At 35.0% G+C, this 25,811-nt stretch overlaps 1 protein-coding gene across 1 annotated transcript in view; it reads left to right on the top strand.

Moving 5' to 3' along the window:
- Positions 1-410: 410 nt before the first annotated feature.
- Positions 411-25,811, top strand: part of LOC124359678 (disintegrin and metalloproteinase domain-containing protein 12) — a 192,888-nt gene continuing 167,487 nt past the window's right edge. The window contains exon 1 of the mRNA XM_046812619.1: positions 411-698. Within this exon, the coding sequence (XP_046668575.1) occupies positions 611-698 (88 nt within the window). The 5' untranslated portion in view covers positions 411-610. The remainder of the gene's footprint in view (positions 699-25,811) is intronic.

Genomic DNA, 25,811 nt, shown 5'->3' with positions numbered 1-25,811 from the left:
ATGTCTAACTGACTGGCTTAAGCAAAAGGATTTTAATACAAATACGGTAATGAATATCTTACTTTTGGTATAGATCAGTTAGCAATTTTAAATGTATAAAGTAATTAAAAGTATTTTAGTTTATGATGATTATTGTAACCTCTTTCATTTAATGGCAAATAAATTTTATTGATTCTTGGAGTTTAACATTATCCTTATTTTATGAGGTCAAACGTGGTCGTCCACTATGTCAATTTAACTATCCAGATCTTAATTTAATTTGAATTTAGCCGCTAAATTGGCTCTTTCAAAATGTAATAGTGCTGGCTCGCTAGACACCACTGTAGGCTAGCGCCATGGACTGATGTGGCCCTTCAGTGAAACAACCAGGAGTTTGAAAACAGAACAGTGTTTCAAGAAAAGAACACTGGAGCGTTGAGGTCGCTAGTTGCCGTTTGTTGCCGTTCAGTTCCAATATTCTACATCAACTGATCTACAGGATCAGATACATTTGTCGTCACTCGTCAGTTACAACAGTTGTTCCGCTGTGATTGCTTGTTGAGACTCATGCACGTTTCAAATGTGTAGACTGAAATAGTTTATTTTATTTCGATTTTATTAAGTATGAATAATGGCATTTAGTTTACAGTGGGTGTTATGTGCTATTCTTTGGATGATCAGTGGTTTTCAAATCGAATCTGTTTTTACTGGAAAATCAGGTAAGTCACATAAGTTAAATACAATTTTAATTATTAGCGCTTAGTCCTAATATTGTTCTGTCTCCAACGTTTTCATACATTTAACATTAATACAAACAAATTTAATTATTGGGTTATCATAGTTAGTCTTTATGATATGGTTAGTAGGTAAGGTTAATCCTAGGTGTTGAATGCCTTCGGTGCCCTAGGGATGTAAAATTTGGTCACATTATTAGTAGCTAGGCCTAGTTCTATTTGATTACTTCAGATCTTTTGTAATGACTGTAGAATTGATTCTACTAGGCTGAAAAAGGCTGGTCTTTGATGATTAAGATAAGTTTATTATAGTTATAATACACAAGTTCAAAACAATGCCTTAGTTGGTTAAGTTAAGTTTCATACTGCTTCAATGTTACAATTAAATGAGAGTAAATGAACCATTGTTTTCCTAAATGTATTGGATAAAACATGGAAACTGCCAAACCCCTATAAAGGACCAATATTTTATAGCCTGCACATTAACACTCAGAAACCTTGTGGTTTTTAGATGTTAGCCAAAGGACTAACAGTACAGTTGCATAAATATGTGGTTAACATACGTCATATAGAATAAACAAGGAAATTAAGAGAAATTTTTTATTTTTTTTGCCACATGTCTTCCTCTTAAAATTCTTGTTAGTGTAGTTTAGGATGCCACACTTTGCAGGTATTGTTGCTTTTTCGAATGAAAATTGTTTAATAAGTCGATAGGATAGTAATGTAATTTAAATCAAAGAGAGGAATCACCTAATAATAAAGGGTCTAAATGTTTCAATGAAGGCAATTTCTGATGCATCCTACCATAGACCTACAATACCAATTTTAACTACATATAAATTTGGCAAAAACAAACCCGAAAATCAAAATTATTGTGTTGAGGACTAAAGGAAAAGTGTACCTAGTTCCTAACTGTCTAGCATGTGCTCAAACTTATCCTACACGAGGGTCTAATTTCCTATCTAAGAGCCATCCGCCCTTTATTTATTGAACCAATGGCAATGCCTTTTGTATAAAATAAACTTGCAATTATATAATAGACTCAAACCAATGTAAACAAAGGATACTTTAGACAAAAGTATACCAGGTAAGTAATTGCAAAAAACCTTTAAAAATGGATTTTAAACAAGTAACATACCTAATAGAAAAAATGAGTAAGAAACTCAATTATGAAATATTATTAAATATATAATAATGAACTTAATAAATCAAAACTTAACAAGTTAGAGAATGAAACTGTAAAATTTAACAAGTATGCATGGGGAAAAAACAACTACCCGAGGGCTATCACATTACTGAAAACAAATTGCTTAAGAGCCAACACTCTGTCCAAGGTCCTACTACGTTGGCCGAGAGTTTATTGTTATGGTTAGATGTATGTTGGTGAATTTTGTGTTAAAACTACTTTATTGTAGGTTTCTGTTAGGATGCATTTAGGTATTTTTACTCTTTTTTGGGTAAATGGTTTTGATTTTTCTTATTTGCATGTAATTAATAGTGCAATCTTATTAAAACCACTTTCCATTTGGTAATCGATAAAATATGTGAAATGCGACTTGTGAACATTTACCGAATCTTTTCCTTCAGAAAATATATTGTGATTTCAAAATTATATCAGTTACAAAACAACGATTTTTTGATGGCAGTTAAAGCAGTCAGAAGTAGCCTAAGTTATTGAAAATCATGCCACCATGTGCTAGGTGTGGGGGGATACCATATTCCACATACTGAGTGTTATACTATCTAGAGTAGATCATTTAACAACTTATTAAATACAAAAACCTATAGCCTAATATTCAACCCAATTAGAAGAGCCCAATTACCATCCCTTTATATATGTATTAGCAGTTAGTTACCTGTGGTTTTCACCTGTATAAGGACTTCTAGTTCGAGTCAATTATATTTCCGATGCCAATGTTGAGTTTGCCTTCTTGTCAAAAACAAGAAAATATAGTAAAAAGTGTATATTTAAGGCCATTGTAATTAACTCTGAACTTAGTATTTTCTATTCTATTGCTGATTTTGCCTCTTTCCTGATCAAAAAAATATAATACATACAGAGCTCTAAGAAGCCTTCTTTGGTCAAAATACAACTAATCTGGGTTTCATGACAGTCTTTAAATGTAAAGTAAAAGTTATACTACCATTGTCTCCTATGTCTGCACTGCTAGCAGTTACTCGCTCATTAGCACACAATTTATTAGGCATTGCATGTGTTTGACCACTGCTGGTCCGAGTGAATTATATTTCCCCGATGCCAATGTTGAATTTGTCTTGTTGCCACCATCAAGAAAATACATAAAAAGTGTGTATTTATAGCCATTGTAATTTAATTTGTTCTTAGTATGCTTTGTTTCATAGTTGATTTTGCCTTATTTCCCGATCAAGAAAATATATTATTACAGATCAAAGAAGCCTACTTCTGTCAAAAAAAACAGTCTTTAAATGTGTAGTAAAAGATAGTAACTTAGTGTTTTATTAGTAACTTTGTCTTTTAATATCTAATACTTAATATTTACTGAAAGTGTGCAGTTAAAATCACATTAGCAATGACACTATTTACATATGTGTTTTTTCTTCATAAACTAAAAAAATAGTTTTAATATTTTATAACATTTCGAGTTGGAATTGGTATGTGAGTTCAAACGCACAGTCCAGCGAACTTTCATGTAGCAAAGTTCTTACCGACTGCTTCGAAGCCAGTCTTCGGAGTTAAATTTTGACCATCAATGTTTGGATATTTTCTAAGATAGATTTCTAAATAGAGTTCTAAGGTAGAGTAACTAATTACTGAATTCTAAAACGGCATGAAAATAAACTAATGGTTACTCCTTTAGAAAATTTACATACAATAAAAGTAATCAAATTGAAAATAGTGGTTATATTACTTAAACATATGGTTGTGCTGTCATAATACAATGTTTAGACAGAACAAGTGATTACATTTAACAGGTTCCTTCAATTTCGAATAACTGAGACCAAGATGGAATTTTTCACTACTTTAAAACCAGTTGGTCGAGTAGTCCAGAGGTATTTTTGGAATTAGAATAGACCTATATTAACTCCAAGGATCGTAAGAATGTCTATGATATAAATTTTATCAATCAGTTGAATAGTTTGCGCAAGAAAGAAAAACACAAACACACTTTTGTTTTTATATTATTACTAGCAGTTACAGGCTTTGCTTGCAAATTCCTGTTAGAAAACAGCAAACTATAATCACGTATTCTTTTTTTATATTCTAAACACTCCTGAGATGATTGATAGTCACTTAAAGCTATTCCAATCTTCTGATCCATTTTAGATTTAAGTTTAAAGAACAGTGTTTTGGAACTGTAGATTGAAAGAGTTTTTATAAGAATTGAATTTCCCTCAAACATGATAACTTTTTGAATTGCTCAGACGATTTCAGTAATAATTGAACTATGTTAGGGCAATATGGACGAATCCTTAGGCCAAAGACAATAGCAATTAATGATATAATGCATGGTGGGGTTCTGTGCTGTTTAGAAATGGAAGTAAACTTATTCAAATTCAAAACTTCTTTATTCATAAGACAGTACAGGTATTGTACATAGAATAGTGTCAAAATTATTGTGTCACATATTGTACAGAGTTATAGAATAATACAAAATATAGTGCCAGTTATCTAACATAAAAGTAGTCTTAATCTATGGTAATAATGTATTAACTGTAGATAATTCATTTTTAAATTTTTAGTTAGCTTTTTATTTAGTTAATATTGTCTTATTTATTTATATGTTAAGTATATCAAAATATCAAAGTTGTTGTTTTTTTTTTTTTTTTATGTAATTTAACTGTATTAAATGTGACTAATTAAGTTAAAGAAAGTTAAGCAAGTATTATACACGGCTCAAAACACTCTTCCAGGCTATAGAGGGCTCTTATTAAATACTGCTTCAGAAGGACTTTAAATTTATTTAAATGTGGCTCTGATTGAATACTAGAAGGCAGATTATTATAAAATTTTGCACCCATGTATGAGTGCAATAATCTTAGATAAATATTATGTTAGTGACAATGGTTCAAATGAAAAGCAAAAATTGCTAATGGCTCTTATTTTATGTTCTGAGTGTAGGCGAGTACTTCTGATTTGAAAGAATTATATTTTCTACTCCATGGTTGAGTTTGCCATGCTGCCACGATCAAGAAAATATGTCAGAAAGCGTATAATTATATAGCCATTTTAGTTTAATCCGGTCTAAGGTATTTCTAGTTCCATAGTTGAGTTTATATACATACACAGGTCTGAGAAGACGTGTAATAAAACTTTTCTGAGAGTAATAAAATGTCTACTTTCGTCCATTGTAATATACATCCAGCCTAAGATATTACTAATGTCACAGTTGAGTTTGTTTTTTTGGCAAGAAGATATAGGCCTACACATACCCTATAAAGGTCCAACAAGTCTAATGCTTACAAATAACATCTATTGGGTTTTATAAAAGTTTTTAAATCTGTAGCAGAAGCTAGATAGTAACATTATCTGTAATTCCTGCATTACATTACTGATCAAACGTTGCATACTTAATATTTACTAAGAATTGCACTTAAAAGTATATTTTACTAAAACTTCCAATTTTTTATCTGGATAACCTCTGCGCCCCAAAAGTGATTACAGCAAATATTGAAATAAGAAGTTATGTTATTTTTATGCTTACTCTATGCTTTCAAGACTATAAATATCAATAAATTTAAAATAGTATTTAAATTAATGAAACATATGATTGTGTTGTAATATTAAAATGTTTACATAGAACAGTTGATTACTATTTGACAGATTCTTTTAATGTCTGCTGTAAAGTATTTCTTACAGAAATTTTCACAACTTTATCACCAGCCCTGATGTCATAGATAAAAGTCCTTAGTGAGTCTCTAGGGCGCAATATGAAAGTATGTATCGAATTTCATGCCTCTATCGTTTATACCCTTTGATAAGCGTGGATAAGTAATTCACAACACTTCCTTTAAATATAGATAAGACTCGATAGACTAATTTGTTATAAAGAATAAAAATCTGTCTGTTTAAATTCATTTTCTGTATAATATACTTCCAGTACCATTGTAGAGTTTGTCTCAATCAAGAAAATATATACCATCGTAAACTAACTTCGATCATAAAGCATCTTTTGGCTCTTTTAATTTACCTTCAAACTAATATTTTTCAAGTGATAATACTTCAAAGTTACTGCGCATTGAAAAAGAGTCAGTTCCAGTGGATTAAATTCACTTCTGGTCTAATTTATTTACTTGTTCTATAAAATATATACATGTTGGTTTTCAAGACCTCATTGGGTCAAAGCATGTCTTGTAATCTAACTCTTGTAATGCTTCTGGTATAAGGGGAAGAGTGTGTTATCCATTTTTTTTCGTTAGATTGAGTAAAAATGCCATACACAATGTCAAGGGAGCTAACCAGATTTGATTACCTTATGTGCACAAAATTCACAGCTTTGTAGAATAAAATAGTTTTTGTAATAGCGTTTAAATAGCATTTCCATTGCATTAGATGGTTTATTCATCATTAATGCAATCTAACTTTAAAATTAGATAGTAACTTTATCTCTGCAATCTGCATTATACTACTGATGAAACACTTTAGAATAATTTAATATTTTCTAAAATTTAAATGTAAACAGATGTTTCTGCCTGTTTGATGAACTTCAGCTGAAAGTGTTAACAGCTGTTAAGTATAAATTCACTTTGTATTACGTGTCATAGCGCAATCTACCGGATCCAATGTAAAACATTAAAAAATCAACAACAATTTATAAATAAAAAGTCAATTAAATTAACAGTTTAAATTAAAATGAAATGTAAGTCTAAACTATTCTCAAATCCACCTGAAGACACACACAAAATTTCATTAAAATCGATCCAGCCGTTTAGGAGGAGTTCAGTGACATAGACATGCACACAAGGAATTATGACAGATTAAACTACGATATTCAAATATTCACAGGAAATTGGCAAACAGTGAAGTGAAAAAAACATGTGTTGTCAGAGTTGTGCTTCATTTAATTAATAGTAGATAAATAAATTAACTTTACACAGGAAAAAATTTCAAATAATTAAATTGGGTCAAACAGAAGTAAAATTCATTTTTATTAAAAGTACTAAATATAAGGAAAAACAAGCTAATTTGGGGGGTTGAGACAAATTGAGTGTTGAAGGGGCAATGACCTCAGAAAGCATATGTTGCAAAAATTTAAATAAGAAATTGATAGATAACTAGTTTTAAATAGAAAACATTCAAGTTGATAAATTATAGTAGATGGTAATGGAGTTCCGTATTTAGTAACAACAAATTAGATTAAATTAAAGTGTGAAGACACTGATTTGAACGAGAGTGGAGAGGGGCATAGTCCTAGACACTACGCTGCAATCTGGTATTCCTCTTTCTGGCGAGAAATCTCAAGCGAAGCAGACATAGGAGAGATGCGCCTGACAGTGACGTGGGCAAATTGTTCTTTTTAAGTAAAAATTTACATAAACAAAGAAACAAAGCAAAATGAGAGATATTAAATTATAAATTGTGTGCAAATAAATCTAAGTGAGTTTCTTTTACTTAATATCTATCCCATCTGCCGAGAAAATTGGTAAGTGTTAATATAAGTTATAGTCAGGAAACGTTAATAAACTCGCATAATTTAAAACTTTTAAGATAAATTAGTCAATTTGGACAAGCCTGAGATGAATTGAAAACTTTCAGTGTAAAGACAAAGACATACATTAAAATGCTATTTTGATACAATTTTTTATCACAAATTTTTATTAAATCAGTGGCAATCAGGAAAGTACTGTGAACAGTTGTAAACATCAATTAATCAATCACCTTTATCTTCAAAATTCAACACAGTGAGTTTTTTATCTACACAAGGATTTAGCCTGTGACCCTGAGATTATTTAAAGTGAACCACAAAATTTATTCCCACCTACATTGAATGGCAATAATTTAGATCATGAACCACAATACCAACCCTAATGCATTTGACCTACGGTGTGATTTTGACCCATGGTATAGTAACTGGCCAAAGACACATCCTGTAACCAATGTGAGGCACTACACTTTAACTGAACCGGAGCGTATGCCACAACCAATTCAAAATCTGAGAAGCATTACATGGGGCAACTACACATTATAACAACTGAAACAGATCAGAATATACATACTTTTATATATATATATATATATATATATATATATATATATATATAGCTTCGTGAGTTTCTAGGGCGCAATATGAAAGTATGTATCAAATGCCTCTATCGTTCATACCTTTAGATAAGCGTGGATAAAAAATTCACGACACTTCCTTTATATAGATAAGACTCGATTGACTAATTTGTTATAAAGAATAAAAATCTGTCTGTTTAAATTCATTTTTTGTATAATGTACAAAAGGTAATTGTGAGCAATTATTGGGTCAACTTCTGTCTTTCATATTTTAGTATAACGAGAACAGGCAGTCCGTAAAAAGTGAGAAACGTGAAAATAAAGTGCTTAAATGTCATTTTTGATGTTGCCAAACTACAAGAAGGTCCAAAATCCATGCATTCAGATACAAATCTAAGATCATTGGCACTACTTGGCACAGTCAAATCAGACCTGTGCGTAACGGTGAGTGTATAATTTTTACATTTTTATTACAGTTCCCACTGTACTTTTTCAATGAAATCCGTCAGTGCATTATGAAGCATTACCACTTTAATGGTATGCTTGTACAAGCCAGGAGGAACAAATGTCAAAACAGGTGATGCTTTTGAACTGATTGTTCACAGCTACCCACTTGTGCAAGCATACTTTTAAAGTGGTCATGCTCGCTTACACAGTGATGGATTTCGTTAAAAAAGTAGCATTAGAATTGTTAATATTTTATAACTATACTGGATTTTTTGTTATTTAAATTTTCAACAGGTGCCATTTTTTAAATACCAAAGCAAATCATCCAAGATTTTTCTCAGTTTTCCTCTTATTTGTCATAACTGCTGTCCTAAGTTTGATAATTGTATCTTTACTAGTACCGGAAATAATAATTTTTATATAAATCATATAAAATAGCGGCTGGTGGCTAAACAACACATTTCTTGACCTATGTTTACAAAGCATTTTTTTTTAATCATGAGTACTATCAACCACAGAAGTTAGTGACAGCATTTTCTGAACACCGTGTGTGTGTTCACGCGTGTTCACGCGTGCGTGCGTGTGTGTGTATTTTTTTAAGAGGAGAATTTACTTTGCTTTTATCCTGTTCTTGGTCAATATTCATAAATATTTACTTTGGCAAAATTTTTGCTGTTGTTATGGTTATTATAAAAAATAAGGTTATCACCAAAATAAATATTTTATTTCTCTCTCTAAAACAAAGAAATTCTACATAGAAAATCTTGCTCAGTTGAATGCTGAACAATGTTGGAATTCATTTGAAAAGTTTCCAGGAATTTGTTTCACTGTGAGTTATCACAAAGAAACCTTTGTAACTTTGAAAGAGGAATTTGAATATTTTTCAAATACTACTTGAAGAATTTAGGTAGTAATATAAAACTCTATAACATTGAAATATAAATGCTGTTATCGCTTATTTAAGTAATTGAATACAGTGAAGAGAAATGGTAAGACTGAGACTTGTTTCTATTGCTGTAAATCAATAGAAGGGGTGGTGAGGTCTCATGTAATGAATAGTTCGGCTTCTCTAGACAGACAGTTAATCTCTTCATTGCCAGAGTAATTAAGTCAGAGAACAGTAATTGTCCCAGTAAACAATGATGTCACTATTTGTTTCAAGTTGTTTGAAATTGAACTGATGTTCTATTTTATTTTGGTCCAAAAAATCCAATTCAATTTCATACTTTGACAGAAGAGTATTGAATCCAAGAATAATGTTGTTTTTGGTTTTTTTTAGTCCTTTGGCCAACCGCTTTAATAATAAAGAAAATGTTCCTTGATCATTTAAAATGTACTTTATTTAAAGGTCCATTGAAGATGAAAAATTAGAGATTATAAAACACAAAAAACATCAAAAATAGCACATATCTTTTACACAAACAAGTGTATTTCATTATCAGTGACACCTTAGTGCAATTGTACTAATAAAAATGTTTAATATTATCTATTACATCTATTTATCGATATCATGTTTCAAATTGTATATAATGAGCTTAATACAACTGTATTCAGTTACGTGAGTCTTTGACACTTTTCTTGAAAACAAAAGGCCTAACATAAATAAAATATAATTATTGGAGTAATTATTTTTTTTAATAATGAAGAATTAAATATAATAAGCAAGAGCATCTTCAACGTTAACATACAACAGGCAAGAAATTATTAAAGCATGTTTCTGTGATTAAAAACAATGTAATTTAAGAACCTATGATAACACATATACTATAGGACATGTATTAATTATTATATAAGTTATTTATCAAGGATATTCCTGATTATTTTATTTGTGAGATACATGGTACTCAAAGGGATGGAAATTTGCGTATTGGCATATATGGTCTGGAAAAATTTGGCTAATCACTTCACATAAATAACAATAAAGGAAATATTCCCTAATAGTTAAACATTATTCTTTAAGTTTAATTTAGGACAAAACATTCAAAGTTCTGGGACTCACATTGTTTGAACAGTGTAGAACATATTAGCACAAATTTGAGTTATATAAGCATATATAAATGCCTCATCACCATTCAAAAAGTTCCCTATGTATAGCAAAAATTTAAATAAAATCTTTTAAGAATGTAACAATTCTTAGTAAAAATCTCATGATTAGTTTATACCATGTACAATAAATAAACCTAAAATGTAAGGAAAAGAACTTTGAAACCTAAAATAGAAAGAAATCTCAAAATGTCTTTAAGGTAAATTCTGTTCACAAAACAATGAAATCGGCTTTAATACATGAACCTATTAAGATGAAAAATCATCCATTCTACACGTAAAACGAGTTCTATGTGTTAAAGGTAAAAATTATTAGGATTTAGTGAGAATTGAGAATTTTCTATAAATACCACATTTTGATGATATTCGAATGATAATTGACATCTCCTAATCCAGTATACTAAGGCATTACTTAATTAGTACTAAAGCATTATCTTTTCATATATTTTTTACAACTTTAATAATGGTAATAAGACTTATTTGACAAATTATTGTTGTAAGATGTCAGCCTTAAATACTTTAAACGTGGATTGTAGAGAACCTTAAGATTTCTGTAACATTTACACTTGAGCTGTAAGAGATAAGATGGGATCAGCATGAAATTCAAGAAACACTCTTATGTATGTGTAAGGGCGTAAATTCCTTTCAGTCTACAGGTCGAAATGAAAAAAACTATTGAGTCTGTTTTTTTTATTTAATTATATATCATTCTCATATAATTCGCTTTGAAAAATCTTGAGATTTCGCACGGTGACAGAGGATAATGAGGCATTGTATGACTGATCGGTGCCTCTCTTTGACGCCCTTCAGTGTACATGAGGATGATACTAAATACTAGACAACATTTAGTATGTAAAGATACTTACAAAAACTGATACAGCAGCGTAGATGTTGGGTGAAGATGTCAATAGTGACACAGGATAATGAGGCATTGTATGACTGATCGGTGCCTCCCTTTGACGCCCTTCAGTGTACATGAGGGTGATACTAAATACTAGACAATATTTAGTATGTAAAGATACTTGCAAAGACTGATACAGCAGCGTGGATGTTGGGTGAAGAGGTCAATAGTGACACAGGATAATGAGGCATTGTCTGACTGATTGGTGTCTCCTCTTGACACCCTCCATTATATATGAGGGTGATGGCAGATAAGAGACAATATTTAGTGTTTAAAGATACTAGCAAAGACCGATACAGAGTTTTGTGGATGTAGGGTGGGAGGGCGGATAGTGACCCAGGATAATGAGGCATTGTCTGCCTGATTGGTGTCTCCTCTTGACACCCTCCATTATATATGAGGGTGATGGCAGATAAGAGACAATATTTAGTATTTAAAGATACTAGCAAAGACCGATACAGAGTTTTGTGGATGTAGGGTGGGAGGGCGGATAGTGACCCAGGATAATGAGGCATTGTCTGCCTGATTGGTGTCTCCTCTTGACACCCTCCATTATATATGAGGGTGATGGCAGATAAGAGACAATATTTAGTATTTAAAGATACTAGCAAAGACCGATACAGAGTTTTGTGGATGTAGGGTGGGAGGGCGGATAGTGACCCAGGATAATGAGGCATGGTCTGCCTGATTTGTGTCTCCTCTTGACACCCTCCATTATATATGAGGGTGATGGCAGATAAGAGACAATATTTAGTATGTAAAGATACTAGCAAAGACCGATACAGAGTTTTGTGAATGTAGGGTGGGAGGTCCGATAGTGACACAGTATAATGAGGCATTGTTTGTCTGATTGGTTTCTCCCCTTGATACCCTTTAGTATACATGAGGGAGATACTTATACCAGATATGATACAATATTGGGTAAACTATCAATTGGAAGATCTGGATTTACTATGATATAAATATAATGAGCATTGTAAATTTAGTTAATATGTTGAGCGCAGGAGTATATGTTATTAATTAGTTTAACGTTATACCCAATTTTGATTTATGTATTAAGGTGTCATATCTTGGAACATTTGTAAAACTATTGATTATTTTTTAGCCGGATTTGAATATATGTTGAAAGACTGTAAATTTATACCGATCTTAATATTAACTCTGTTTTAAAATTTGTAAGTAAGCAACGTCATAACCAAATTTTTCTGCAAGTATGAAAATTGATCTTGATTTAAAGTTCATAGACTACTATTGTGATATATACTTTTCGTTATATTTTGTTAATTATAGAAAAATGTGCATGGTAAAATTATATTAGATGCAAATAAAAAAAATCTAAAATCATATTTTGTGTGAAAAATATAACCCGCGAATGCTTTTTTATTCAGGAGTAAAGAAAATAACAATAAATAAAGAAAAAAGATAGATGGTTCAGAATACAGTTTTAACTAGTCGAATTATCTGTAGTTTCTCATAGTAGTAAGCTAATACAAACAATACTGGGTGTCCCAATTTACAGGACCAAACTTCACCAAATTGTTCAGGATGTCAAACTGAACGAAAAATGTCATATAATGTATAGTCATATCTAGCTTCGTTTACCTTAGATCGGCCATTTTGTTTTTTACATAAAAAGAAATTTTATTTTCAATACGGGTTTACCGATTTTGTTGAAACTTGGCATAAATATTATAAACATGAACATAAGTTGTAAAAAAAATATTTTTTTAAAGTCTTGTGTGTATTTTCAAAATGGCGGCCATTTAAAATATTAAAACCTAAATAACTTGAAAACCAACAGTTTTTTTATGGCCGCCATTTTGAAAATATGTACATATAAGATTTAAAAAAAATATTTTTTTTTACAAATTATGTTCATGTTTATAATATTTATGCCAAGTTTCAACAAAATCGGTAAACCCGTATTGAAAATAAAATTCCTTTTATGTAAAAAACAAAATGGCCGATCTAAGGTAAACGAAACAAGATAGGATTATGCATTATATAACATTTTTCGTTCAGTTTGACCTTCTGAACAATTTGGTGTTGTTTGGTCCTGTAATTTTGGGACACTCAGTATAACTCTAGGCCAATCTAGGGTGGATCTATATACTAGAATGGAATACGCGTCTTCATGTCGAAACGCATGATACGTTAGTTTCATTGTCAATTATGGCAGGTGGTTACATGGATGTATGGGCCTGATCAAACAGAATAATTATTTACGACTGTTAGACGTACGAGGACGTTGTCAGATAACAATGATGGCAGGTGGTTATGTGGAGGTTACTTACGTCAAGAATTAGTTAAGAGTTGCAGATCGTAAAGTTGCCCGTGTTGGTGTGAGGAGATCAACAGTGATTTTATTACAGTGTTATAGTAACCACTGTCGGAACACGGTGGCAGCAGAGCAGCCATACAACGTAACGACAGCGGTGACGTGCGAGTGGGATCGGATTGATATATTGGACCCAGGTGTAGCTCAGGGCACTTGTAATTGCCGGATTATACGCTCACCGGCCCATCTGCCACTGGTTACATTGCATTCTGCATGTGGACACAGTGTTGGTGACCAAAGCAGACATACAACGTAACGAGAGCGGTGACGTGCGAGTGGGATCGGATTGATTGATTGGACCCAGGTGTAGCTCAGGGCACTTGTAATTGCCGGATTATACGATCCCCGGCCCATCTGCCACTGGTTATATTGCACACTGCATGTGGACACAGTGTTGGTGACCAGAGCAGACATACAACGTAACGAGAGCTGTGACGTGCGAGTGGGATCGGATTGATTGGTTGGACCCAGGTGTAGCTCAGGGCACATGTAATTGCCGGATTATACGCTCACCGGCCCATCTGCCACTGGTTATATTGCACACTGCATGTGGACACAGTGTTGGTGACATCAGAGCAGTCATACAACGTAACGAGAGCGGTGACGTGCGAGTGGGATCGGATTGATTGATTGGACCCAGGTGTAGCTCAGGGCACTTGTAATTGCCGGATTATACGCTCACCGGCCCATCTGCCACTGGTTATATTGCACACTGCATGCGGACACAGTGTTGGTGACATCAGAGCAGTCATACAACGTAACGAGAGCGGTGACTTGCGAGTGGGATCGGATTGATTGATTGGACCCAGGTGTAGCTCAGGGCACTTGTAATTACCGGATTATACGCTCACCGGCCCATCTGCCACTGGTTACATTGCACACTGCATGTGGACACAGTGTTGGTGACATCAGAGCAGTCATACAACGTAACGAGAGCGGTGACGTGCGAGTGGGATCGGATTGATTGATTGGACCCAGGTGTAGCTCAGGGCACTTGTAATTGCCGGATTATACGCTCACCGGCCCATCTGCCACTGGTTATATTGCACACTGCATGTGGACACAGTGTTGGTGACATCAAAGCAGACATACAACGTAACGAGAGCGGTGACGTGCGAGTGGGATCGGATTGATTGATTGATTGGACCCAGGTGTAGCTCAGGCCACTTGTAATTGCCGGATTATACGCTCACCGGCCCATCTGCCACTGGTTACATTGCATTCTGCATGTGGACACAGTGTTGGTGACATCAGAGCAGACACACAACGTAACGAGAGCGGTGACGTGCGAGTGGGATCGGATTGATTGATTGGACCCAGGTGTAGCTCAGGGTACTTGTAATTGCCGGATTATATGCTCACCGGCCCATCTGCCACTGGTTACATTGCATTCTGCATGTGGACACAGTGTTGGTGACATCAGAGCAGACATACAACGTAACGAGAGCGGTGACGTGCGAGTGGGATCGGATTGATTGATTGGACCCAGGTGTAGCTCAGGGTACTTGTAATTGCCGGATTATATGCTCACCGGCCCATCTGCCACTGGTTACATTGCAAACACTGCATGTGGACACAGTTTTCGACACTGGTCATGAAAGGTCATACCCGTTTGCTTGTCCGTAACTTATGAGAACACCCCGAACTATATGCTGGAATCTACTATCCAAGTATGTCTGTACCATTTTTATGAAATCAGGTCGTTTGCACCATCTCAAGCAAATAGTAAATTTCAGCCAACCTTCACAAATGTATACGCATACTTCACCCTTTTTCCACATATATATACGCCCCCTGAAAAATATTGTTCTGCGTGGATTGCATAGTAATGAAATCTTTTTAACAAGCTTTCACTTCACCGACGGAAAAGTGATTGTTTTCTCGAAATTCCTGAAATTTGTTCTATTTAAATGTATTACAAAAACAACAGATTTACACGTAAATTGGTTAAGGGCCATGTGTAGCAGCAATAATACATAGCGGTCGCCTGCCTTATATAGCAGTAATGCCCGTTACTTGTGGAAGACCTTGTGTAAACCGGTTGTTAGCCCCTTTGACATTTCCCCATACGTTCTGACTCCCGCCTTCACATATGCAGGTCGATAGTTTACTAATTCATTGATGAGAAATGTGGTAATAAATAAGTTTATTGTTATTACTTGTAACGTACTATTTTCTATCTTTTTATTAAGGATAAACATTTAGTTCCTTTTTTGGAACTTACTTTCATGATTCTTCATGATAGATACTTATGTTTAATTGTAAATATCAAATGAAACTGGACAATGGAATTGATGAGTTAGGAGTGAAATCTTGCTGGAAAACACAAGAAACTGCGTTATATTTACACATTTATCTCTATCAAAGTGCTTCGACACTCCATATAAAGTTAGCTAACTATTGAAAAAAATTTATGAATTAGCTCGTACAGAATATCAAACTCTAAATCGTGTTTGAATCAGGTGTTGTAAAAACTAGTTATGGAGGCGAGAGTCAGTGTAAGTTTCATAAGAACACAACTTTCAGCTCCACTTCACCTGCCCCGTAGTCTGTACGTATCAGATGGCGAAACTATACAAAGTTTATTTTTACTTCTCCGTCGCCGACAATTAATTGTTTTATGTCTTTAGATGGACATGGACTCCTAGATTCCATGAGTCAAGTCTGTGACAGCTTCAGATTCCAGACGCTGCACTATGAGGAAGGTGAACTGGAGCTGAATTCAACAGTCACATCAAATCAACCCTTTCCACCATAGCTACGTGATGTCTAACACAACCTTTTCGAGAGTTCTCCTACGAAATAAACCAATTAACGAAAGCTAGGTTTTGTTCTCATACAGTGCGTACTAAATGGCCCCTGTCTCTGGGCTTATGCCATAGAATCTATTCACTATGTATAGGTGTGATACGCATAAATACAGCCAATTCATACAGTTTCCATTCTAGAATTTCCCGTGCGTCAATGTCATGGAACCTGTCAATGAAATTGTAAATACATTATTTCCATTATTATTTATTACATTAATAATTTCACTTCAACAAAAACGTGAAAATTTCGATCAGAGTTGTTCGAATAGAGAATGTCGAAAACGTTCGGAATGTCCAAAAACACTACATGCCATGAACATTACTACTTATAGCCCAAGTAATATTTATTTCTTATTTCTTTTGGCATAATCAATTCCAAATGGATAATACAATTTCTGTTTTAGTGTATTATAGTAATTACTGTATTTATACAGTTTTAACGATGTTAATTATAGTATTTGTCACATAATTTAAGCGCAGTTTGAACTTATAATATTCCGCTATATGCATAGCAGTGGTATATCAGACAGCTGACACAATGACTGCGATACCGTATGGACCGGAAACGTCAACTGTCAACAATCAACAATGGTGTTGTCAGTGTCAGCTGGGCTCGTCTCCCAGCTGTCGCGTCAGCGCGGTGCTGAGTGCAGGAGTGCTGCTGACCCACTTCGGTTCGACCTTGACGTTTCTTGGCTCCTCTCCGGTACCGGTCCGCCCACACGTTACGCAAGCGGTCATCCGTGTGTTTACAAGCCCGTGCTCTTTACTGGATTACGTCGCGTCACTTGGGCACGTGGACACAGGGTGCGGGGACCGCGCGTCCACCCTCTCGCCCACTGACTGACTATCAGTCTAACATTTCTCGGTGGTTTAAGACTTTTTTCAAGAGTTTAATAGGTGAACCCTATCCAAATGGAGTATTTATCACTAAATATGGGAGATTTAGGGTCAAGATTTTAGATCACAGGTTATGGGTGGAGGAATACTGTTATGGTTGTAAAATTCAGCAACAGTAAAATGTACTTGTGCTTTTTCTCATACATGAAGGTAAAGCACATCGGACGTGTGTTAGGATAAAGTACTCTTAGGTTCAATCCTAAAACACCTATTCACACCTTAGTGAACAATGCCTGCAACTTTGTCTTAAATATAAGTTGTATTATTGTGTTTGGAACATAATAAGTGTGGACAAAGTCAACACATTGATATGCCTGGAACCAAGTTTATCAAGTTCTTCAAGTCGATTTTCATTACTAGGACAATAATATATACTAGGCCTAGATAAACATTAAATAACATATGTAGTGACCAAATAATAATAATAACCTGAACCGTAATATCTGTTCTATTTTAATAAATTTACGAATATTTGATCTGGTTACAACACAAAAAGAGAATAAAGAACGTGTTCTATTATAGTCTCTGTAAATGTGGTGTTCCTTTGGGAAAATGACACACCAATTAGCCTTGACGGATAGCCTTGGTCGGGTGTCGGTTACATGAAATCGATAACAATGAGTTCTCTTCATTACCACTCTTGGTTTGTTTCAAAGGATTACAGAGCCATGGACATGCAGTCGTTAAGTTTTACAATATGAAACGCACGTTTAAACTGTTAAATGCAGTTAATTTGTTTATATAAGTGTCCAAAGAAAATTAGTCCAAATGCGACATATTTCTGAAGTAGTAAATCATTCCACTACTGAAATTACTTGCTGGTAATTTGAACCGATATACCATCAGTGATTTGAAGTTGTTTACTTCATGGCCGTCCCTCCCTGTATAAACCCGACATCTGTCTGTCTGTTTGTATGTTATTTTATTAAAAAAATATATCTTTTGAACCAGTGCAGAAAGTATAGGGTCTGCATGTGGCTTAGTGTAAAGCTACCTGCGCCCCATACACAGACTCTATTTGATAATAGTATAGCTCGTATATGTCCGTTTACCAATCCTACGTGTTACAATTAAAAGGAATCTGTCCTCTGGGTACAAGTGGTTTTCCTATTGCTTCATAATGATCATTTTACTGTTCTATTACTTTAATTTTCTCGCTTGTTTCCGTTAATTTTGCCGATAGTGTAAAAAAGACGAGTTGGAGCCTTGCAGTTGTACAAAATTGTATCTATGAGTAGATAAGCTGCTCGAAATGTGCCGCCTGTCCGGTGTTCTATCCTGAGAGAGTTTTCAATGGGGCCAAACGGATGTTCAACCTTGTTTGTTCGAACAGTAACCACCAACCAATGTTTGTTCGTCCATGTATTATGTCGTAGTAACAACAAAATGTCTAAGAGAATGAACACGACCCCTAGCTATCTCGCAGGCGCTCTGTACTGTTTCCCTTACTGGTTGAACCGCTCAGCTATTGTTAGTACCTTGATAGTTTGGGTGGTCCAAAACAAGAACGTGTCCACAGAAAATAACACGGGTGAAAAGAGGATTTGCTAATTGTTCCCCTATTAGGTAACCAAAGTGATGTAAGCGAAGTTAGACATTAAGCAAAGTAAGGCTGGCCTCGGGTCAGCACATGCCATTAGTCTAACAATGCTTTGTTGCGATGCGGAAAGGGTTCCGATTGTTAAAGCAAGATGGCTGCTGTATGACTGACTTCGCGGACTAAAGAAGAAGATAACGGCACTCTCGCGGGACATAACGGGCCGCAGTTCTCGCTTGATCCGGCCGCGATGTTTTTTTTTTAACATTCATTACTAAACATATCTTATGATAGGGAAACACTTTATTTTTGATCTGCATTTTTAATATATGGAGCCCAATATTGGCGTACATATTTTGTGTTCTTTAGGGACATTAAATGCTATTCACAGTATTGTACTAAAATTGTCAAGGAATTATATTATAAGATGTAACGTCCCTCTGATGTTAACTTAGCTCAGAAGATTTAACGGCTCTGGATAGTTTAGTAATCGTTTCACTGAAATTAGTAAGTCGCGTAACACGCTTCGTTGAAGTTGCATGTTACTGGGTCACATGTTAAAATGCCATGTAACTGTACTCTGGTTGTTTACATTTATTCTGTGATTTTCTCGTTCTTGTAATGATTACTCATAACACAAACGAAAATATGTTCGCCGATGCTCAGCCAAATTCCATGGAGTGACCATGCACCAGAAGAAACTCGATGATATTAAACTTCTGCAAATTGCCAACTTTATAGGTCAGTCGATCTCAAGATATATATCGTCGTGACAGATAGACAGAAATTAAATTTTCCAGCCCCTCGAGTGATAACTAACGCTCAGACAGTAAAATAATTTTGGAAATGTCACCAATGACACTTATCGATTGATATTATTTCGTTTACAATTTTTCAGTTATCACTCGTTTTCATGAAAGTTCATAGAGTCCATGCAACGTCCGGTTCGTGTGAATAATCATTACTACCACTAAGTTATCTTCTGCACCTCGCATAAAACCGCCCGGTTTAGCTTCTATTTTGTAATTTGACGTTACTTTTCTACTTGATTGACAACCGATACGGTTTCTAATGTGATCAGGAAATAAATATCTTGTGGATTTTTGAGTGGAATGTGACCCAAATCTGTTGACGATGACAATGACTTACGGCGCGGTGGGGCCAGTTTGCGCTATTCTCGGCGTGGAGCTGCGAGTGGCTAGCAGAGGTTGAGTCAACATCCCCCGCCACGCTTGCAGATGTCACATTCCGCGGATAATCTTGTCAATATCTAGGTATGGTTTTAAACTTTGGGAAAATTGTTTAAACACAAATGCGTAACAGCAATGAATACAAATGTAATTGTGCATTCACAAAGTTAGTTGTCATGGTAGTGAGGAATTTCGTGTGCTCTTGAAACACAATTAAGTTCTAGTCAATTAATCAACTATCCAATTTACGCAGTAGTGCATTCTGGTCTAAAACGTAAGAGATGGAATTGATGTGGTGGCGAATTACTTATATACGTACATAATATGATGTATATATGATACTAATTTCGCGAGATTACACCAAATATAATGAAATGCGTATATACACCAAAATAACATTCTGAGCATTTGTCTTTAAGTTCTTGGTGTTTGCTAATTTCTTTTGCGTAAAAATTCATAACCCATCAATGTTAGTTAGACGATTGTTACTTTGTTTACTTGGTGTCTTAATAATGGGCAATGTTCTGCTGAAAATAGAGATAATACTTTAACTAGTTTAAGAATGGTTGGTATTTAAAATTATTTACATCAATTTGCGCAGAAAAAATCTGTAGGACACATAAAAAGTTAACCAATAAAACAACACAGATTTTGTTCAGGTATTTATTAAAACTGGATAAAAGGCAACTGAAAAATATCCCTTTAGAGTCAAGTACTCTGATACTTTTATTAAGACAGGTAAATACAATAAAGTACGAATTATGTAACTAAAAACGTTTATTAGTTTATGCATTTTAAGTAAAGAAGTACATACATACAAATAGAAAATCAGGCAATTCAGGACACACGTATAAGGAAATGTTATTTTGGTGCAAGGAACCATCTCCTTTGGTGCAATTTCACGTAAACCCCAGTATATGATGTAATAATCTTGTTATTTTAGGGCGCAAGTGACTAAAAGCACACATTTCCTTGCCGATACATAAACAAACGTAAGAATGTAAATATAATTGTGTTGAAGTGAAGTTACTTTTAGAGTGAAATTTCAGAATTGTCAGCGACGAAAAGAAACAGAGATGGGGCAAGAGTTGATCTTTCCCCACGGTACAGCACTGAGGAAGAGATGTCCACTACTGACTGCTGAGATGTGGGCGAGTACGATAGTGAGGAAGTCGTAGGCCGTTGCTGTGCGTGTGGATATCGCAGTCGCCACGCCTTCGGCCGTTGGATAAACTCTGATTGTCGGTGTACACTAGAAACAAACCATTGGAACCAATCTTCAAGTCTCAAGCAAGCCTTAACGTAAATAGAAGCCTAAAGGTCCAGAATAATTCATACCTGCAATAGCTGCCGATTGTTTACAATAACTTCTTGATTCCTTGTAATCTTTTATGTTTATGGCAAATTACAGCAACAGGAAGGAACTTAGAAGTAAACTTAGCGTGATAAGCATATTTAATCACAAGTAATGTGATAATAATATCTGCTGTTGACACGCTATGCTATCAGTAGTGTAAACCATGATTTAATACCTCGTCCGAATCAGTTTCTATGTCAGTAATTTGTGAAACTTTTCAATCTTCAGTACTTATGTGTGAATTATTGGAGCTATTGAAGGGTGGGATGCCACATTTTGATGGAAACATCTCCAAAAGTCTGAACAAAGTGGTGTCCTCTACAATTGCATCCTGTACTGTATGATTATGGCGCTGTGTTGGAGGCACGTTCTTCTTCAAGGCTGGCCGTGCCTTCCATGAACAATAATCGCGGGTCTCACATTTTAGTAGTGCCACCGTGTGACATACTTAACGTTAAATTCGTTTCTTCTTCCTTTCTTATTGAATAACTGTTTCAGTAGGCTAATATATTTCGCAAGAACTGACGATGAATGTGGTCTAACTAGTAATCGTAAATGATTGCTTAACCAAGTCAAAAGCTGATAGAACACAGAGACTGCTGGAATTAAATTAATTAATTAAAGATTAATTAGAAAGCTTTTAAGAAGTAGAACTGAACTAACCTAACCTCGTCATCATATGTTTGTCCATATTTTAATACACGACAAATGGATGCTGCTAAGTTTAAAATACGGAATTTCATGAATTAAAATGTGATTTATATCGACACGAAAAACTACGTGCTCATCTTTCGTGGTATAAGACTCAAGTGGAATGAACCAGACAGTTCACCAAGTCGTCTGGGTCAAGGAGGGATAAGGTCTACTTGGTCGGTTGGCGCCGTCGAGTCGGCTTCTGGGAAAACTGCCGTCTGGACCGGACATACTCCGATCACTCCGTGTCTTTACTATCGGACAAACGGAATCGACACATTCAGGGTTATCGTTTAGAAAATTAATAGAATATAATTAAGTATGGGAGCATTGGTTTTTGCTCAACAATTTTATGGCAATCCAAAGCTTATTAGTTTCATCAGTATATTTCATTAGCAAGATTGAAATATCACAACGTGAGCATAATCGTGGAGTTAATATTGCGCCACGTTATGTTTAAATGTTGTTTTAAATTTCTTTTTGTTCTTCATTACAACAAACAATTGGAGCAACGATACTCTCAACATTTTGTCTCTTTAGAGAAATCATCGATAGAGATGTTTTAAATAAAAGTTCGGTTGGAAGGGAAACTCCATTAATAGCCAGCTTTACTTACGGCTATTTTGATTTTAGCCCGAAAAGTGTTAAATTACACTTTTACTATTTTTATTTTAGGTCGTAGAGCTATCATATAGGATATTAATAATTTTAAATATATAATTAATAAGCATCCAAAAGCTGATTTTGTTATTGGGTATTTAGAAACGACACATATGTTTTTACGTTATTGCTTGTGTACTCGATAAGTATATACTTTCCTAAAACAAGTATATGCGTTTGGGTGTGTATTAATCGTATTTAAAAAATAAGGCATCTCTTCCATAACTGTACGACTAGAATTAAATGTTTAAAAGGTAGCGTAAGTTTAAAATTGTTATTGTGGTGTAAAACTTAGGGTCGTTTCATTACAATAGGCTGTTTTCGAATAAATATTTTTAAACTCTAATGAAATCCACACATTTAAAAGTTACATACTTCTCGTTTCTCGTATAGTGTAGCATCCGAAAGCCTACCTCTAGGAGTATTTTGACACTGATTGTACTGGATGGCGATTGGGCGAACGACATAGCAGCGTTAGTAATCTTACTTTACATCATGGTCTAAGTTGCCAAAGTAGTTTGTTCGTTCTAAGGTCTCATTTATGCAATCGTAAAGTTCTTGCGCATTAGCGAGTGCGCGCGTTTTGTCTCACTTTATGGTAACAACGTGGACTATCCGTTTTCCTACACCCTAGCGGGTGTCCAATATTTATTAAAACCTCGTTCCGCAGATTATGCACTCATTATACAAGACTATTTGTTATTTGAAATACGTGCATAAATAAAACTTAATATTTATTTCTGTCGTGCAACAGCTGCGAACCCGCGGATTTCAGTTTTCCTTTCAATTATCCGATCGTTAATTTCGAAATCCACCCGAAAGGCACGGCCAAACTGCGAAGAGTTGTAAATTACATCACCCACTTAAGAGCGTAACCTAACTTCGATAATTGAAAATGGTAGAAACTGCACGACTTAGGGAACTTTTGTTTGGATTAAAACTCTTCAATAGCCGGGCTCAAGTTGCACAGCTGCTGGTGAGTACTAACTCCAAGCTGTAGGGAAACGTGTGACTGACGCTGTGAGGTGATAGCGTCGAGTGCTTTGATATGTTGTTGTTGACATTTGGCGTATCGCTGAGTCAGTGTCTAGTACAACACTCGGGATTAAATGGTACACTTGACTTCAGCTACAGATCTATTCGATTTGTTTCCTTCTGCATTCAGTTGGTGACATAACATTTACGTTTCGTTAGACGAGAATTTCTGGGATAGAGGACGGAAAACGCATTCCCGAGTTTAATTCGGATGATATCGAAATATGTATGTTCATAAAAGGAAATACAATAATGTGTTTAAATCGTCAGTATCAAGTAACAAAAGTTACCACTACGAGCATTAAAATATATGTATTACAGTGATCAATATAGACAGTCATAACAATGTAAATTCTCCGGAAGTTGTAAGTTACAAAGTGGGGCAGAGGATCTTGTTTATTTAGAAATTAAATTGGAAATGAAGTAATGTAGACATGTATTTAATTATTTTTATATGATCATATACAACATTTAAAGTTTATTTTTATTTTGTTTTAAAATGACATCAGACAGAGGGCGCCCGTTGTCAATGCACTGCGCTAATCGAGCTATGAAGTTTCGTTCAACTTTTTTCCCGCATATCGACCAGTATGTAAGCGATACTTTGACTAATGTTGTTCTTAAGTTGAGCCAGGGTCTTGGGACGACCATTATAGACCAGTGATTTGAGATAGCGCCATAAAGAGATAAGGCGTCCTGGGAAGTGTTACTACAAAACTACCATTTGACACCTGCGCCGTGGCACCGTGCTGCTGGAACGACACATCTCCCACATCCATATCAATGAGTATTGGCAAGAAAAACTCCTGAAGCATATGGATGTAACGGTTATAAATATCTGAACCTGCCTGTTCGTTTTCTTCAAAAACGATGGACAAATTATTCCAACTCCCGATCATCACAAAGTAACTCGTTATGAATGTAGAGGTCGCTGATGAAATTGCCTAGGGCTAGCAGGCCCCAATAGTCCATGTTCTGTTATTGACACATCCTGACAGATGGAGGTGAGCCTCATCGTCAAGTGTGCCTTAAAGCGTGCCAAGAAGCGCCTCATATCGAGTAAAAAATCGCATAAATGAAGTTTCTGCACAACAACTAGTTTGTAATGATGAAACTTTGCTTCTCCATGAAAGGATTTGCCTTACAGAACGAGTTTGCTGTCCATGGAAGTTCAGGTTTTCTTTTCTTGACATCACCAGTTTTCCTAAAGTTGATCACCCATGAAACAATAGACTGACGGCCAGGTACACGGCCAAAGGATGTGAAAGGAATGCATGTTGCGTTGCGATGATATGGCGTCCGTTTGAAAAGTACGCTTGAGTTTGATACGGAATAAACTGAGTGGGTAAAAATAACTTTACGACCCTCCCTCTCGAATTCGCTTACCCCCACCCCTCTCGGAATAGCCGTCTCTTCACGGCGCCCAATTCAAGTAAGGAAGTTCCTCTGCTCCACCCTGTACATTATGTTTCGTTATATTGATTTTTGAATAAAACATAGTGATAATCGAGACGAGTATTGTATCTTGATTTTTAGTAGTCGACTTCGCCTCGTGCGATTTTAATAGACTGTGCGATAAAGAAATAAAGTACTTTATAATAGACAGGCGACGATATGAAAGGAGCTAAGCTTATTTACTATACTGCAGCATCGTCGCCAGGAATCGAGAGAGAAATTCTGTATCAGTTAAATGCCGAAAACACACCAATGCAGTACCAACAGTACGTCGTGTATATATTTTTGATGTAAAAATATCATTCTTAAAGCTGTAAAGCGCCCAATTTAAGTACTGTAAGTTAACAGTATTAAAAAAAATCTTTTTCTATAACAGACATCAGACAGTTAGACGAGAACAAATAATTAACTTTCATGAGTTCCATTACATTTCTTATTTTAATGCCCTAAACAAATGTATGCCCTGTAATGTTTTATTATGCCCAAATTTATGTTTTTGGATAGTGGGTTAGCGACCAACAATATCTAGACCGC

This window comes from Homalodisca vitripennis, chromosome 4 (genome assembly GCF_021130785.1).
Source record: "Homalodisca vitripennis isolate AUS2020 chromosome 4, UT_GWSS_2.1, whole genome shotgun sequence".
In the NCBI taxonomy this organism is placed as follows: domain Eukaryota; kingdom Metazoa; phylum Arthropoda; class Insecta; order Hemiptera; family Cicadellidae; genus Homalodisca; species Homalodisca vitripennis.
The sequence above is the reverse complement of the archived record's forward strand: the minus strand, read 5'-3'. Positions and strand labels throughout refer to the sequence as shown.